Here is a 14,461-nt window from a genome sequence, read left to right on the forward strand (position 1 = left end):
GGACACATGTAGTTATGCTAGTTTGAGACCACAATAGCTATAGAAATAAGAGTGAATTAGGAGGGCGGCTTTGTCCACATACAATTTTTCTTGTTGTTTGTTCATAATTTGATGACTGTGAGGATTGTATTCCTCCACAGATACCGTGGGCTTGGACATGGAGTTGGACCAGTTACTATTCACTTTGACTTGATGGGTGTGATCTGTGAAGAATGAATGGCACCATGCAATGGTGAAGGGCTATAACCAATGGTTGATTGTAACTGGTGTTTGAAAACACATGTTGCAGACTAGAGGAACTGGGCAAAATGTCCTGGTGAGGAAAGTCCCCCAAAATTTTGCAGAATGGGCAGAAAAAATATTAGATGGCATTGTATCAAGGCCCAATTGAAAAAGAAGCCATAGGATATTTACAATTGTAGTAGGCCAATAGATCTGTTTTAAGAGTTTAGGGGTGTAATTTGTTGGATATAAAGCCCCCACTCTCACTCCTTGGCTTGAAGCAAAGGCTGGTGGCCTAGTAGCCATTCTGGCCTAGTAGCCATTCTGTGGCTAATTTGGCCACAGCTAATGCTACTGTTAAAAGAAACAGAAGGTCTTCTTCTTCAGAACTATAAAGTTTAACCAACCAAACACAGATTGGTCATTTTATCTTCTTTGGCACAATGAAACTAAGCATTAGACTAGAAAGCATGGGCCTGACCAGAGAAATTTGGTGAGGGATGTCCCCCCCAGAGACAGTTGGTAACAGAGAAGTGGTGAATACCATAAGCTAAAATATTGCTTTACACATCCTCCAGTCATAAACCGATACTCCAATTAAATAACAAGTTCATATGAATACTCTTGACAATGTTTAGCACGCAAATCTGAGAAATAGTTGAACGTAAGATGAACAGTAGATTTATTGTGAATATTTGAAATATGTATTCTTGACTAATTGCTAGGGCCCCTTCATATGACTGCCAAATTCTCACTGATACATGCAGGCCCCTGACACACATGCGAGCTTGGGGCGACGCACACACATCCCAAGCCTTCTGGAAAGGCTGCCCTGACCAAGCCCCCACCTCTCACTCCAGAGACAGTTGGTGACAGAGAGGTGCAGACATAAGTTAAACATAGTCATGCATTAAGACTAGAGTAAATAATAGAGACAAAATGTGTAAATTGATGTTGAAACTCAGTGCTCTGAGTTGGTGCATGTCAGTTTAGACAGAGGTAGCCTTTTAAACCTCTAGGTAAAAAAAAGAAAATATGATTTGATTGGAACACTCTTTTATACATTTATTGTTGGATTTGACATTTAACAGACATTTAATTCATTTAGCAAGTTCTTTAACTCAAACAACCATAACATAGTACATATGGTGTACAAAACTGCAGTCAGATTTGGCGAGATTGCTATCTTGGATGTTATCTTTACATATTAATTGTCAGCTAGATAATCATATTGTAGCGGCATGCCAAAAAAGGAAAAAAAATGTGGAAAATTGTTTGGTTAGAAAACCGGTGCGGGGGATTTCAGTTGTTGTGTTTGTTTAGTTAAATGTGTGTAATGTTATTATTTGTTAGTTAAGATAATCCTGTTGGTCACCCTGATTGTGCATGTTGTGTGGTTTAATGGCACCAGAGAGTCTAATCGTGGGCTTGAATTTAGAGAATGCTGTACTTTCACCAGGTACATTCACAGGCAGCTGAACACAAGCTCTGTCCTACCCCAGTTGTCCTCATGACTCTTGTCAATTGTGCATTGACTGAGATTCTAGAATGAGATCAACTCAGGAAGAATTGCAATATCCGCAGTTATCTTGCCAAATCGGGGAACTTTGAAAACAGTGCTGTGGGTGAAAATGTATTGTTAGCGGGTGGCAGGTTTTTGGGCTACTTCTAAACCTGTGTAATGTGTCTCCTCACTTTCATAAAGTAATTGTTGCTCTGTGTCTCTGTTCGGTGGTGATAGGAAGCGGCATGATTAAATAATTTGTTGTACCAATGAAACGTGAGATTTTTTGGAAATAAGCACACACAAAAAAACAAATATAATTTAAAAAAACATAATTAGATTTTTTTACATACATTTGTGAATCGATCTGAATCACTGGCAGACTGAAATGAGGGTTCAAATGTGAATCGATTTTTTCCCCCACCCCAGACTGAAATGAGGGTTCAAATGTGAATCGATTTTTTCCCCCACCCCTACAGAACACGCTTCAAAGTTGTCACTTTCAAAAGGATGGCATTTTGACCCCATCAGGCCAAGATGTCTGAAAGTTGGTATGCATGCCTTATTGCTTATGGGGAACATGAGTCCCATGAGTCAGTCTCAAGATCCCATAATGTCGGCAGCATGGATTTTTCTCTACAGTGACCATTTGTGAAGAATAAAAAAAAAAAACTTAAAATCAGCCATTGATCCAATTGTCTTGAAATAGTGTGTACATGTATGAAATACATGTCTGTGTCATGTCAATTTTGGAAAAGTTTGCAATGTTGAGGAGGAACCCGCCATTGCCGCCTGCAGCTATATTTGTTGTTATTATTATTATAAAGTTTATAAATATACTGTAATTTTGCCTACTCTGACACTAGCCATTGCAAGACAAATACATTACTGGGATGAAAGGTCAGTGTTTTATTATTATTAATAATAAAATTAAACTTGTATTACACTTTTTAAAATACTCATAGATGCCCTATGGTGTCAGTACACAAGGTAAAATAGTAATAGTTACAAAAAGACAAGTAGGTAGTTAAAAACCAGAGGAATCATAAAATGGAAGGAAGGGAAGGAGGTAACTGGTAAATGGAACTTGAAAAGGTGAGCTTTGAGGGCTTGTTTGATTGATGGCAGGGTGCTTGCCTGTCGAATGTGGTATGGGAGGGTGTTCCAGAGAGAGGGTGCAGCAACTGAAAATGCCCTGTCACCACAGGTCAGGGCACTCTTAACACTGCAGCCACCAGCATGACCTCCCAACCATATTACACAAAGTAGAAGGCCCCAAAAAACCTGGCAGCTTCTAAATAAGTCATAAAACGACATGCAAGCCGTTGTGTAAGCACACAAGCTAGAGACCGCCACAAGTAGCTGTGTGAATTGTTTTTGACAATGCAGAGGAAGGGTGGAAGAAAAAGTGAGTCACAAAGCAACAACAGAGGGGAAAAAATAAGGACATTCCCTCATCTGTTTGATGAAAAGTGAGAACCAAAGCTGAAATCAGACAGATGATAAAGGACCTAAGCTAAGTATCATGTTGAGATGGAGATAAAAACAACAAAACATAGAAGGGAACACATAGTCTGTGTTCATTTAGGGGAAAATTGAAATAATTATTTTAGAAGACTAGAAAGTTTAAGAAGTGTTTTAAATTTATTTATATAAAACAAGCACAACATTGGTGACAATCTCGATTCTCAAGGTGAACCCTAGAAGTTAGGTGACACCAAGTCTCCTTAACTGCTAACTGTCATCCAACATGTGCTAAGTTCAAAACAGTTGAAGTGTAAGTGTAAGTTAAAAGGCCCAAATACTGTAACTGGTTAGGTCAAGATCTAATAAAGTTATGTAGCACGGAATAAAAGCTAGTCAGAAGCTTTGAACCAAGGTCAGTACCCTCATGGTTAAACATCAACTCTTTAAAGTCCTTGCAGTACACAGAAGTTCTTCTTCTCCCTCATGTACCCCAGGTTTAAATCAATCTTTTGATTGTAGTATACTGGTATGATTCCTAGCTGTATATATTTAGGAAAATTACAACAACAAAAAAAGGCTAGACGTAGTGACTTTTTAAAGTCTAAGATGCTTTTGAAGTGCTTGACAACAGTCAACAGCAAGAGGAGCGGAGGAGAACAGTTTCATCAAGATTGTCAGTTTGAAGTTTGGGGCAGACAAGCTTTTATGTTGGAGAATGCACAGCTATTGATAGAACCGAGTCAAGTCTGACATGTTCAGGACATTCAAAGACATTGGACATCAATGGCACTGACCATTCACCGCACTCCCTATCATATTTTCTGCTGTTTCACATTGATCACGTATGATTTTGTCAGAATTGTTTTGTATACAAAAATGAATGTAGCACTTTGTGTTTGGTTCTGGTTGCCAAATAAATGCTGGTAATCTGTCAGATTTTCCCAACACTGTAAAGATTGTACAAGTTTAGCTGATGATAACTAAAGTATGATGTCTGCTTCTCTGTTTCTTGCTGTAGAACTTCAACGTAGAGAACCCTAACTGTGTGGGGATCGAGGGCGTGCTGGAGTCGTATTTCCAGAGTCTCCGAACTGTTCAGCTGTATGGACCAACCAACTTTGCTCCTGTTATCAACCAAGTGGCACGGTGCGAGATTTAACACACACAGCAACACGCATGAACACACACATAAACATGCCCATGTGTGCACACAAACATACACAGTCATAAATAATGTGCAGAATAGATTCATACACTCAAATATTGTCACATGGTGAAATGTGAGATAAATAAATGCGTATGTGACACACACACACCTTACTCTCTCACAGTGTTCCAACCCTAGGTCAGCTCAGCTTTGAAATACTTTGGTCAAACTTTACTGACTTCAAACTTTGAATTGGTTGGATTTATTTTTCACACTATGTATGAACCAAACCTGTGTAAAACTTATCTAATCTACCACCATCTACCACCTCTCAATCACTCTCTACCTCAATTTATCTTTTTTTTCTGTTTCCCCTTTCTTTCTCTTTGCTCTCTGGCAGATAGGTCAGCTAAGGTGTTCTTCTTTCCACTCTGTGTTGTATATTGCTTTTCCCAGCTCTAATGTTTTGGGTGTAACTGCAAAATTGGCTTTATATAGTGATTCTACTGCACGAGTCACACAAACAACCCTACGCTTGCATTAATAACCTGAAGCAGGATATGGCAAATATAACAAGTTTACTGGAAGCAATCATTGTCAGTAACAACGTCCCTGTCTTAAGTCTTGGGGTCATGTGACTGGCTATCCACGTTGTAAGTAGGGAAAACTGCATCCAACTTTGTCAGCTTCTCTTATACTCCCTCTATATCAGCCTCTCTCAATCCTGGTCCTTGGGCCTACTGTAGCCCTCCATGTTTTTAGATGTGTATCTGCTCCAAATGACTGAGTTGTCAAAACAATAGTTGGAAGTAAGATACCATAAATATATGTGCCCTTTGTGCACCCTACCCCCACCTGTCACTTAAGGTCAGTCACTGCTGCTCTCACTTGCTAGCCAACCTTCACTGAGGGGATTGTTTGAATGATCCAGATTAATTTGTATTTATGTATATGTGAGATCACACATTCGTAGATATGTTTCCACTATCTGGGAACAGATGAGGTCGATCTGATTAAATGAGCGAAAACAAGGCAAAATGTTCCCTCCTCTGTCCATATTTTGTTAGTGCAGATGGGAGAGAAATGCTCATGGCAAGCTAACTATCTAGATAGAGCAGTTTGTCAACGCTCAAAATGTAGTTCTAAAACAGGGGCACTTGTCGGACATAAGCTCCAATGACTCAAAGGTCCCAACTGGAAAATGTTAGCTATTTTCACAGCCATCAAGTAGAGACTCCGTCCAACAACTCCAGATTTTAGCATATGAGAGGTGGGGGAAGGGTGACACCCAGCCCTACATCCTCCCTCTGTACACAAAGTGTAAGCGAAAGCTGCAGGGTTCATCGTGTGATAACCTGCACCCATAGGAGAAAGGAACTTGATTGCAGACAGGTCAGCATTCAGATTCTAATCATCATGGGTATTGCTCAGAGGATCACTTGGAAGAACCATTGTCTATTGACATGCAGACGTGCCCTGGGTTAGAATATTCCTGCTACTTAACTCCTTGTCCTGTTGCAGAACACACTTGAAACACAGCACTTGGTTAACAATTTTAGGTGGTAATTGTAAGGCCGGAGACGCTTTGTTTTTGTCCCCGGCTTGGAAAACAATTCTGTTAGATGTTCAGGGAGATAATTGACTCGTTAATATCTGACTCCAATTTGAGAAATGTGCACAAGTGCGTGACCTGTAACCTTGAGCGCTAAACAGTTAATGACATGAAACTATGACGTAGGTAAAAATTGTCTGCTTGATCAGAGCACCAACCTTAAAGTATGCATACTCACTAATCAGTTGTTTATCTCTACTATAATACGAATTTAACCATCGACCTAGTATGTAAACCGACCACTCAGAGGCTCCGGTATTTCCTTCGGAGCGTGGAGGTCCACTGTAAGTGACTCAGAGGCCTTACATTTACATTACATTTACATTTATTCATTTAGCAGACGCTTTTATCCAAAGCGACTTCCGAGAGAGAGCTTTACAAAGTGCATAGGTCACTGATCACAACAACAAGAACAAAACATTGCGAGTAGCCAAAACATGAAGCACACATTGTGAACAACCAAAGTAAGTGCCAAAGGGAAGAACCATAAGAGCATGTAGTTAAACAAGTTACAATTAAACAACATGAACCGCTATAAGTGCAAGTGTACCTGTGGAAAAAACAAGCAACAATAATAAAAACAATATATCACAGCGAGTACAAAAATGTAAATCAGTTACCACTAACCACAAGAGCAACAAGTCTCTAAGCAAGAGTCATTGTGATCCTTCAGGAAACTAACATTGTGTCAAGCGAACCATTCCTAAGTACCGTTGTACTCCCGGAACAAGTGCGTCTTGAGCCTTTTCTTGAAGGTGGAGAGACAGTCAATGTCTCTGATGGAGGTGGGGAGTTGATTCCACCACTGGGGGGCCAGACAGGAGAAGAGCTTGTGTTGGGACGGGGCGGTCTTGAGCGGTGGGACCACCAGGCGGTTGTCTGAAGAAGACTGTGGGTGACGGGTGGGGGCCTTAAGTTAAAACCTACTTCAAAAGACTACATTTAAATTTAGTCATTTAGCAGACACTCTTATCCAGAGCGACTTACAGTAAGTACAGGGACATTCTCCCCGAGGCAAGTAGGGTGAAGAGCCCTGCCCAAGGACACAACGTCATTTGGCACAGCTGGGAATCAAACAAACAACCTTCTGATTAATAGCCCGACTCCCTAACCGCTCAGCCATCCGATCTATGTTTATAACCAGTATAGCCGCATTGACCCAACTAGATCAAGGTTTTCACTGCCGTAGTGTGATAGATACGTTCAAGGAGAACAAGTAACTTAAAAATGCACAATTTCCCAGGTTGCACTTTTGAGGTTATTGCTGTTTAATTGTAACTTGTCTAACTACATGCTCTTATTATTCTTCCCTTTGGGACTTATTTGGTTTTCACAATGTATGCTTCATGTTTGGCTACCCGCAATGTTTGGGGCTATCTCGTTGTTATGATCAGTGACCTATGCACTTTTGTGAAACTCTCTCTTGGAAGTCACTTTGGATAAAAGTGTCTGCTAAATGCATAAATGTAAATGTGGAGCTCCGCAATCGCTTCGGTGAGTCTTTCCATTCATTTAAATCTCCCACTCGTCTTTGTTTGGAACTTTTTCGTGACATATGAACCACGTGACCACCTAGCTTCCTGATACTCAGTTGACGCAACTCTTTCCCCCAATCTCAATCTCCAGACTCACAGACTTAGAGGCGCGTTCTCACTAACTCAGTAAGGGTGTGGGGGCTGTCCCACTGTCAAATCGGCAAGTGTGCAAGGGCTCTTTGGCAGATATTTCAAGCCCTTTATGCACCCTTTCCTTAAGTCTGCATTTTTGCAAACTTTGGCTAAGGGAATTGCCCACAATTCACAGCGTTGTGACGAGAAACATGAGGGTTACCAGGGGAAACCCGGAAGCGAGAGAAAAATCCTGGCAAACCCGCCTTATAAGATAAGAAAGAAGAAGAATGGTAAACAAACAAGCATGGAAGTAGCAACTAACCCTGAAGTTCACGTTTTGAAAAAAGGTTTAGAAGTAAGTTTAAACACAAAGCTCAGTGATGGCGGAGAAAGCAGTAAACCTAAAAATGATATTATTGTGGGTCCCAAACCCACAATAATAGTGTGTAACGTGTTTCCGCCCATTCTTATTCATAGTATTTTGAGCCTGTGCAGCCTCTTGCACTCAATCACTTGCCATGTGACGTCAAGAAAGTCTGTGAGGGTTCAGAGTGGAGATTGAGATTGGGAGTTTCTCTCTATGGCTCTGTTTTGATTTAACCCTTGTATTATCTTCATTGCGTCATTGTGACCCACCGTCATATTGCGACAACTTTACTGCATACAAAAACAAAGTGAAGCATTTTATTTTAACCGTTGGGCTTTCTCAGACCCCCCACATTGCAAAGGTTAAAAGAAAATTATTTTTATTTGTTTTTGTATTGGGTAAAATTCGGTAAACACAACGATGGTTCGTTATGAACCTTTGGGTCATGTGACCCGAAGGCAGCACAAGGGTTAAGTAATGGGAGTGCCGAAAATGTCCTGTCGCCATTTGGCTTCTTAAACAGCAGTGGAATTACGCTTTTCTTACCCCTGTCGCGTACAGCGTTACAGTGAGCTACACTGGTTTAAAACTATAGGTATATAATGAATTTAACCAACGAAACTTTTACTTATATAATGTCATAATAAATCCTAAATAAATAAATTCATAATAAATCTAATGACAAACACTGTTTCACAGCTAAACTCAGACGGTTGAGGTTGGAGAAAGAGGAAGTGTTTAGGATTGGGGATAGAGACAGATTCAAAGAATCGAAGAACAGGTTTAGCAAGGCGATGAGAGAGACTAAAACACCAGTTCTCGGCTTACGACTCTGCTTCTGTCTGGAGAGGGCTCAGGCATATTACCAACTACAAGCCCAGACTCCCCCCCCCCCCCCACCACCACCATTAACGACTCTCGCCTGGCCAACGACCTGTCTGTGATTTGAAAGACAATTTGACTGTCCTGACCCACACCTACCCACCCTAGAGCCCCCCCCCCCCTCATTACCATAGAGACTACTCTCTCCATTCAGGAAAGATAAGTTAACAGACTGTTCAAGACTCATAACCCCCGCAAAGCAGCTGGGCCAGACTCTGTCTCTCCTGTCACCTTCAAGCACTGTGTTGACCAGCGGTCTCTAGTGTTCACCAACATCTTCAACACCTCCCTGGAGACATGCCATCTGCCAGCCGGTCTCAAGCCCTCCACCATCCTTGTGCCCAAAAAGCCAAGGACAACAGGACTTAATGACTACAGACCCTTCGCCCTGACCTTTGTGGTAATGAAGTCTTTTGAGGGCCTGGGGCTGGCACACCTCAAAGCCATCACGGACCCTCTCCTGGACCCCCTGCCGTTTGCCTACAGAGCCAACAGGTCTGTAGACAACGCAATAAACATGGCCCTCCATTTCACCCTCCAGCACCTGGACTCACCTGCATCCTACACCAGGATCCCGTTTGTGGACTTCAGCTCTGCCTTCAACACCATCATCCCGGCTCTGCTACAGGAAAACTCTACCAGCTGAACGTGTCAGACTCCACCTGCAGGTGGATCACAGACTTCCTGTCTGACAGGAAGCAGTGCGTGTAGCTGGGAACACACATCTGACTCGGCTCAACAGCACCGGATCACCTCAGGGCTGCGTCCTTTCTCCTCTACTCTTCTCCCTGTACACCAACAGCTGCACCTCCAGTCATCCGTCCGTCAAGATCCTGAAGTTTGCGGACGACACCACCCTCATTGGGCTCATCTCTGGCGGGGATGAGTCTGATTACATGTGGGAAGCTGACAACCTGGTGACCAGGGGCCTCATGTATAAACATTGTGTACGCACAAAAAGCTTGCGTACGCTGGTTTTCACACACACACAGCGTGAAAATAATATAACAATAGTATAAAAATTAACTTGAAGTGAGAATGTGCGGCCGTCCGCAAAGTCTTGTCTGGCTCTGTAATGTGGCGAATTCTAACTGAAAAGTGCCGAAACTCACCAAATATTACTAAATAAAGTTTCCACTACAGTTACTGTCATACGTCTATGACATTGACGATTTAAAAAACATAATTACCTCCTAATAAATAACGCTAATAAAAGTTTGATCATTGATGTGGATGATTCACATCAAAATGACAAAACCCAAACGGGAAATGCTATTAACTGTTTAATCCGCCACCTCTTAATAACTTCTGTTAAACTTGAGTGTGTCAAACGAACGACAAAATAACTCAGGATCACACAGGAAATGCATGTCACCCTCTGTATATGGTTAATATTGCACGCAGCACAGATTATTTACCACATATGAAATATACACTCGCTGTGCAACTACAAGATTGGCATGGAAAAATGCAATTGTTTGTGTGAGCCTAACTCTGGCTCATCCATGACGCACAGACAGGAGGCATGACGCACGGATCCACCTCCCAAGGACCACCACTATGGGGCTATTATTGTAGCAAAAGTATTCACAAATGCACACCACGATCCACAAATGCACAGCACGATCCACAAATGCACAGCACAATCCACAAATGTACAGCACGATCCACAAATGCACAGCACGATCCACAAATGTGTACGATCCGCGATCCACAAATGCGCACTGAGATTTGTGTATGTGTAAAACAATGTCCAAATATGTAGTTACAAAGTCTGGCCTCTCACTTGCCGGGGTTTTTACACGTGACTTTTGCTACACTTCTGCTGTGGTACAAATCCACAACCTGTGTGCGTGTGCGACAATATGTGCCTCAGTAGCTGTAAAGCCTCCATACCACCAGTCGGCGGTATGTCGGTCTACTGGCTGGACGATTCTTGTTTGACAGTTGACCAACGTCCCAAAAGCTTAATGTATATGCTCAAGCTTGTCTCAGCTCTTTACTCTTTTGTGCAAAGTTTGTCAACATTCAATCGACCATATTCGGCAAACAGGTAAACACGACAGCAAATAGGAAAACAAAACAGCAAATATGAAAACACAAATCATAAAGCACAACGGCAAATAGGAAAACAAAACAGCAAATAACTTGAAACTTAACAAATAACTTGACCGGAAAAAGTAGGGCCTATCTAGCAGAGGACAGACCCTCCTGATTGGACAGACGGACTGTCTTTTAACAGGAAGGAGAGGTTAAAAACACAGAAAAGCGCCTATTTTGAAAACATGAGTACTCCCGAAGATACTTTCACTATTTTTAAGAATTATTTTGATGCAGGGCATACATACGACGTGATAGTTGATATGTTGTCAATCAATCACAACATCAGGATGAGTATACACAGTTTGAAGTCAGCGACAGGCCAGCGACTGACCAATCTACTTGCCCGACATATTTTTTAACTGGCCATCGCTTATGTCGAACCCTGCTAATGCCACATTTATTTATTTATTGAGACTTTTATTTCCTAACGCCACATATTTCCAAACACCACATTTATTTCTGTGCTGTATTTATTTCCAATCCTACATGCAAGTGAGAGGGGCGTGGTTATCTTCAGACCAAAGTAGCTGCACAACATCAAAGGCAGATAGGGACACCTAGATTTGAGAGATGACGGAAGACATAAGTAGTGTTAGAGATGGCATGCTGGCCTTAGTAGATCAAATTGATCAGCATGGCTTGTCAGGGGATATCATTTTGGCACACATTGAAGATTTTGTAGAGGTACTTGGGCGGATAAGTGACTGAGACTGAGACTACAGACTGAGGTGGCTGTGGCTCAGGGGGTACATTTAGTCATTTAGCAGATGCTCTTATCGAGGGTGGTCTGTTAATCGCAAGGTTGGCGGTTCGATCCCCGATTCCTCCCAGGCCATGTGCCGAAGTATCCTTGAGCAATACCGAAGTATCCTTGAGCAATACTCTGAACCCCATGTTGCTCCCGATGGGCAGGCCAGCGTCTTGCACAGCAGCTCTGCTGAGTGTGAGTGTGAATGAAAGGTAAAATGTGAAGCGCTTTGAGTGCCGCTAAGGTAGAAAAATGCGCTATAGAAATGCAGTCCATTTACCATTTTTACCATTTACAGAACATTGACATTGATTACTTTCGTCTTAAATAATCAAAGGGTTAAGTGTATTTTGATTGTATTGTCTGGGTTAACAGCAATGATCTAAGTATTAATTTGTAATATGTGGTGTCATAGGGGCTGTGTTATAATGGTAAATACGACCATTGCCTCGAGACAACCCCAAATACGTCATTAGCCTACATTCGGGTATTGTCTGGTGTGTCCACGGTAACCAGTTGTTTTCGATGAACCCAAAACAAAATGCTGCCTGAATGCCAAGGTAGTTAATAAATACGTAACTGAAAACTTGCTCCATGAGCTTGAGTTGCTTGCATTGTATAGTAACGGACCAACAATCATATTTGTGTTTTTGCTCTAGTGCGATCGAATCCCACTTCATGCGAGCTTGCAAATGTAAAGCGTAAAGCAGAAAATATGACATGCGACTTGAAAATCGCCAATAATGCTTGTGAATTTGTGACAAATCTGTGATAGAGGCCGATGACAGCTGCTGCTGTTAGGTGAACGCACAGCTCGCATGCTTACGGAAACCAGGGGCCTGTACTACGAATCAAGATTTGGCGTTAGCGAAACTTCAGGTTCAACCCAGGGTTTTCTGTATCATGACGGTGGATCACTTGTTACCGGGGTAGATCGCCATGGTAATACATGCTGAACGCCTAACCCGGGGCCTATACTACGAATCAAGATTTGGCGTTAGCGAGGTAACTTCAGGTTCAACCCAGGGTTTTCTGTACTACAACGGTGGATCACTTGTTACCGGGGTAGATCGCCATGGTAACACATGCTGAACGGCTAACCTGGTCGGGAGCAGGTTAAGTTGGAGATCAGAGATCAACCGGTATAAAAGCCCCGCCCACTAACTCATTCTTGAGGATAATGCCGTCACCGTTCATAGAAGATCCTGTGGAGCTTGGTACGTGGATAGTGACAGGTGTGCTCAGAAGAGCCAGAACATTTAGAGACCGACAAATCCCTTTGGCATTCCCTCATGAGTAGCTATCTTTATGAAATATATAGATTCTCAGCAGAGGGAATTACGTATCTTTGCCAGCCTCTTGAGCCGTATGTTGCCAATGCGACACATCAAAGCCGTGCGCTCACAGTCCCACAGACTATATATATACTGTTTCGTTATTTTGCTACCGACTTTTATAGTGTAGGTGATGCGGAGAATCTGAGCAAGAACACGGTCTGCCGCGCAATTTGCAAAGGATTTTCTTCAATGGCTGTTGCCACCATATTCTGATTAATGGAGTGATGAAGAAGAGATATCCAAAGTGCCCTTTGTAAAAACTTTGGACTCTAATATGTTGACAAAATGAAACAAGGATTTTCATTCTGTCTTCATGCAATGTTCTGATTTCCGTTCTGGAAATGTGTGCACATTATATCATATTTTACAACTTAATGCATCATTTTCTCATTTAAACATACATTTACAGGAAACTAGTAATGAAAACAATATTTGACCTAATATTAGTTATCAGCTTGGGAGGTTTCATGTTGATATGTTATCCCTATTCACTGGGGTGTCTCCCCATAACCCATTCTGTTGTCCTTGGGTTGCTTTGCGCCTTTTTCTAATCATTTCCGTATCAGAAATGTGTGTTTCTTTCAACCAAAACATTTCAAACCAAAAATAACAATGTGTATGGTACCATACAATGCTCTTCACAAGTTAAATAAATGATCATTTCACTACTTTCATTGAATTTCAGGAGTCAGGTGGCTGAGCGGTGAGGGAATCAGGCTAGTAATCCGAAGGTTGCCAGTTCGATTCCCGGTCATGCAAACTGACGTTGTGTCCTTGGGCAAGGCACTTCACCCTACTTGCCTCGGGGGAATGTCCCTGTACTTACTGTAAGTCGCTCTGGATAAGAGCGTCTGCTAAATGACTAAATGTAAATGTAATTTGGATGTTTCATTCACTTTTATAGCATTTTTCAAAAAGAATAAATAGGACATTGAAAGAAAGAAATGGTGAAAACCCCCACAAAAGACTCAAAATGCACAACAAAAAAGCCACAAAAAGGTATAAAAAGACCAAAATGTAGAAAAAAGTTGAACAAATACATCCTTATGTGTTCTCCCTTCCCTAGGAACACAGAAAAGCCAGCCTTGTTTTTTTAATTAAAAGCCTCTTATACTCTATATCGAGCCTCTTATACTCTATATCGAGCCTCTTATACTCTATTTTTTTTTTCTCTTGAAATGAGCACTGTAAGGGCTTGTGTCTCATGTTCAGACCACCACCATTAGCAAGTCATTACAGACACTTGAATCACAGCCACACGTTCACACACTCTCACCATCTGTGTTGCAAGTGGTAAATAAAACTCAAAAGTGTACCCCCAAAATGCTCTCTGAGCAGGCACACAGTTTCCTGGTCATCTAGGACCTCCACTTGAGAAAGTAAATGGCATATTTGATCATTATTCAGCAACCACATATGGCATACATACTGGCGTATGACTATTAGTTTCACTGTTACCTCT

The 14,461-nt window shown here is 41.7% G+C and overlaps 1 protein-coding gene across 1 annotated transcript in view; it reads left to right on the forward strand.

Moving 5' to 3' along the window:
- The window catches only part of LOC136948744 (copine-9-like), a 248,155-nt gene that overhangs the window by 186,896 nt on the left and 46,798 nt on the right, over nt 1–14,461 (forward strand). Inside the window, exon 17 of the mRNA XM_067242751.1 lies at nt 4,212–4,339. Within this exon, the coding sequence (XP_067098852.1) occupies nt 4,212–4,339 (128 nt within the window). The remainder of the gene's footprint in view (nt 1–4,211; nt 4,340–14,461) is intronic.

Source organism: Osmerus mordax, chromosome 1 (assembly GCF_038355195.1).
Source record: "Osmerus mordax isolate fOsmMor3 chromosome 1, fOsmMor3.pri, whole genome shotgun sequence".
Classification (NCBI taxonomy): domain Eukaryota; kingdom Metazoa; phylum Chordata; class Actinopteri; order Osmeriformes; family Osmeridae; genus Osmerus; species Osmerus mordax.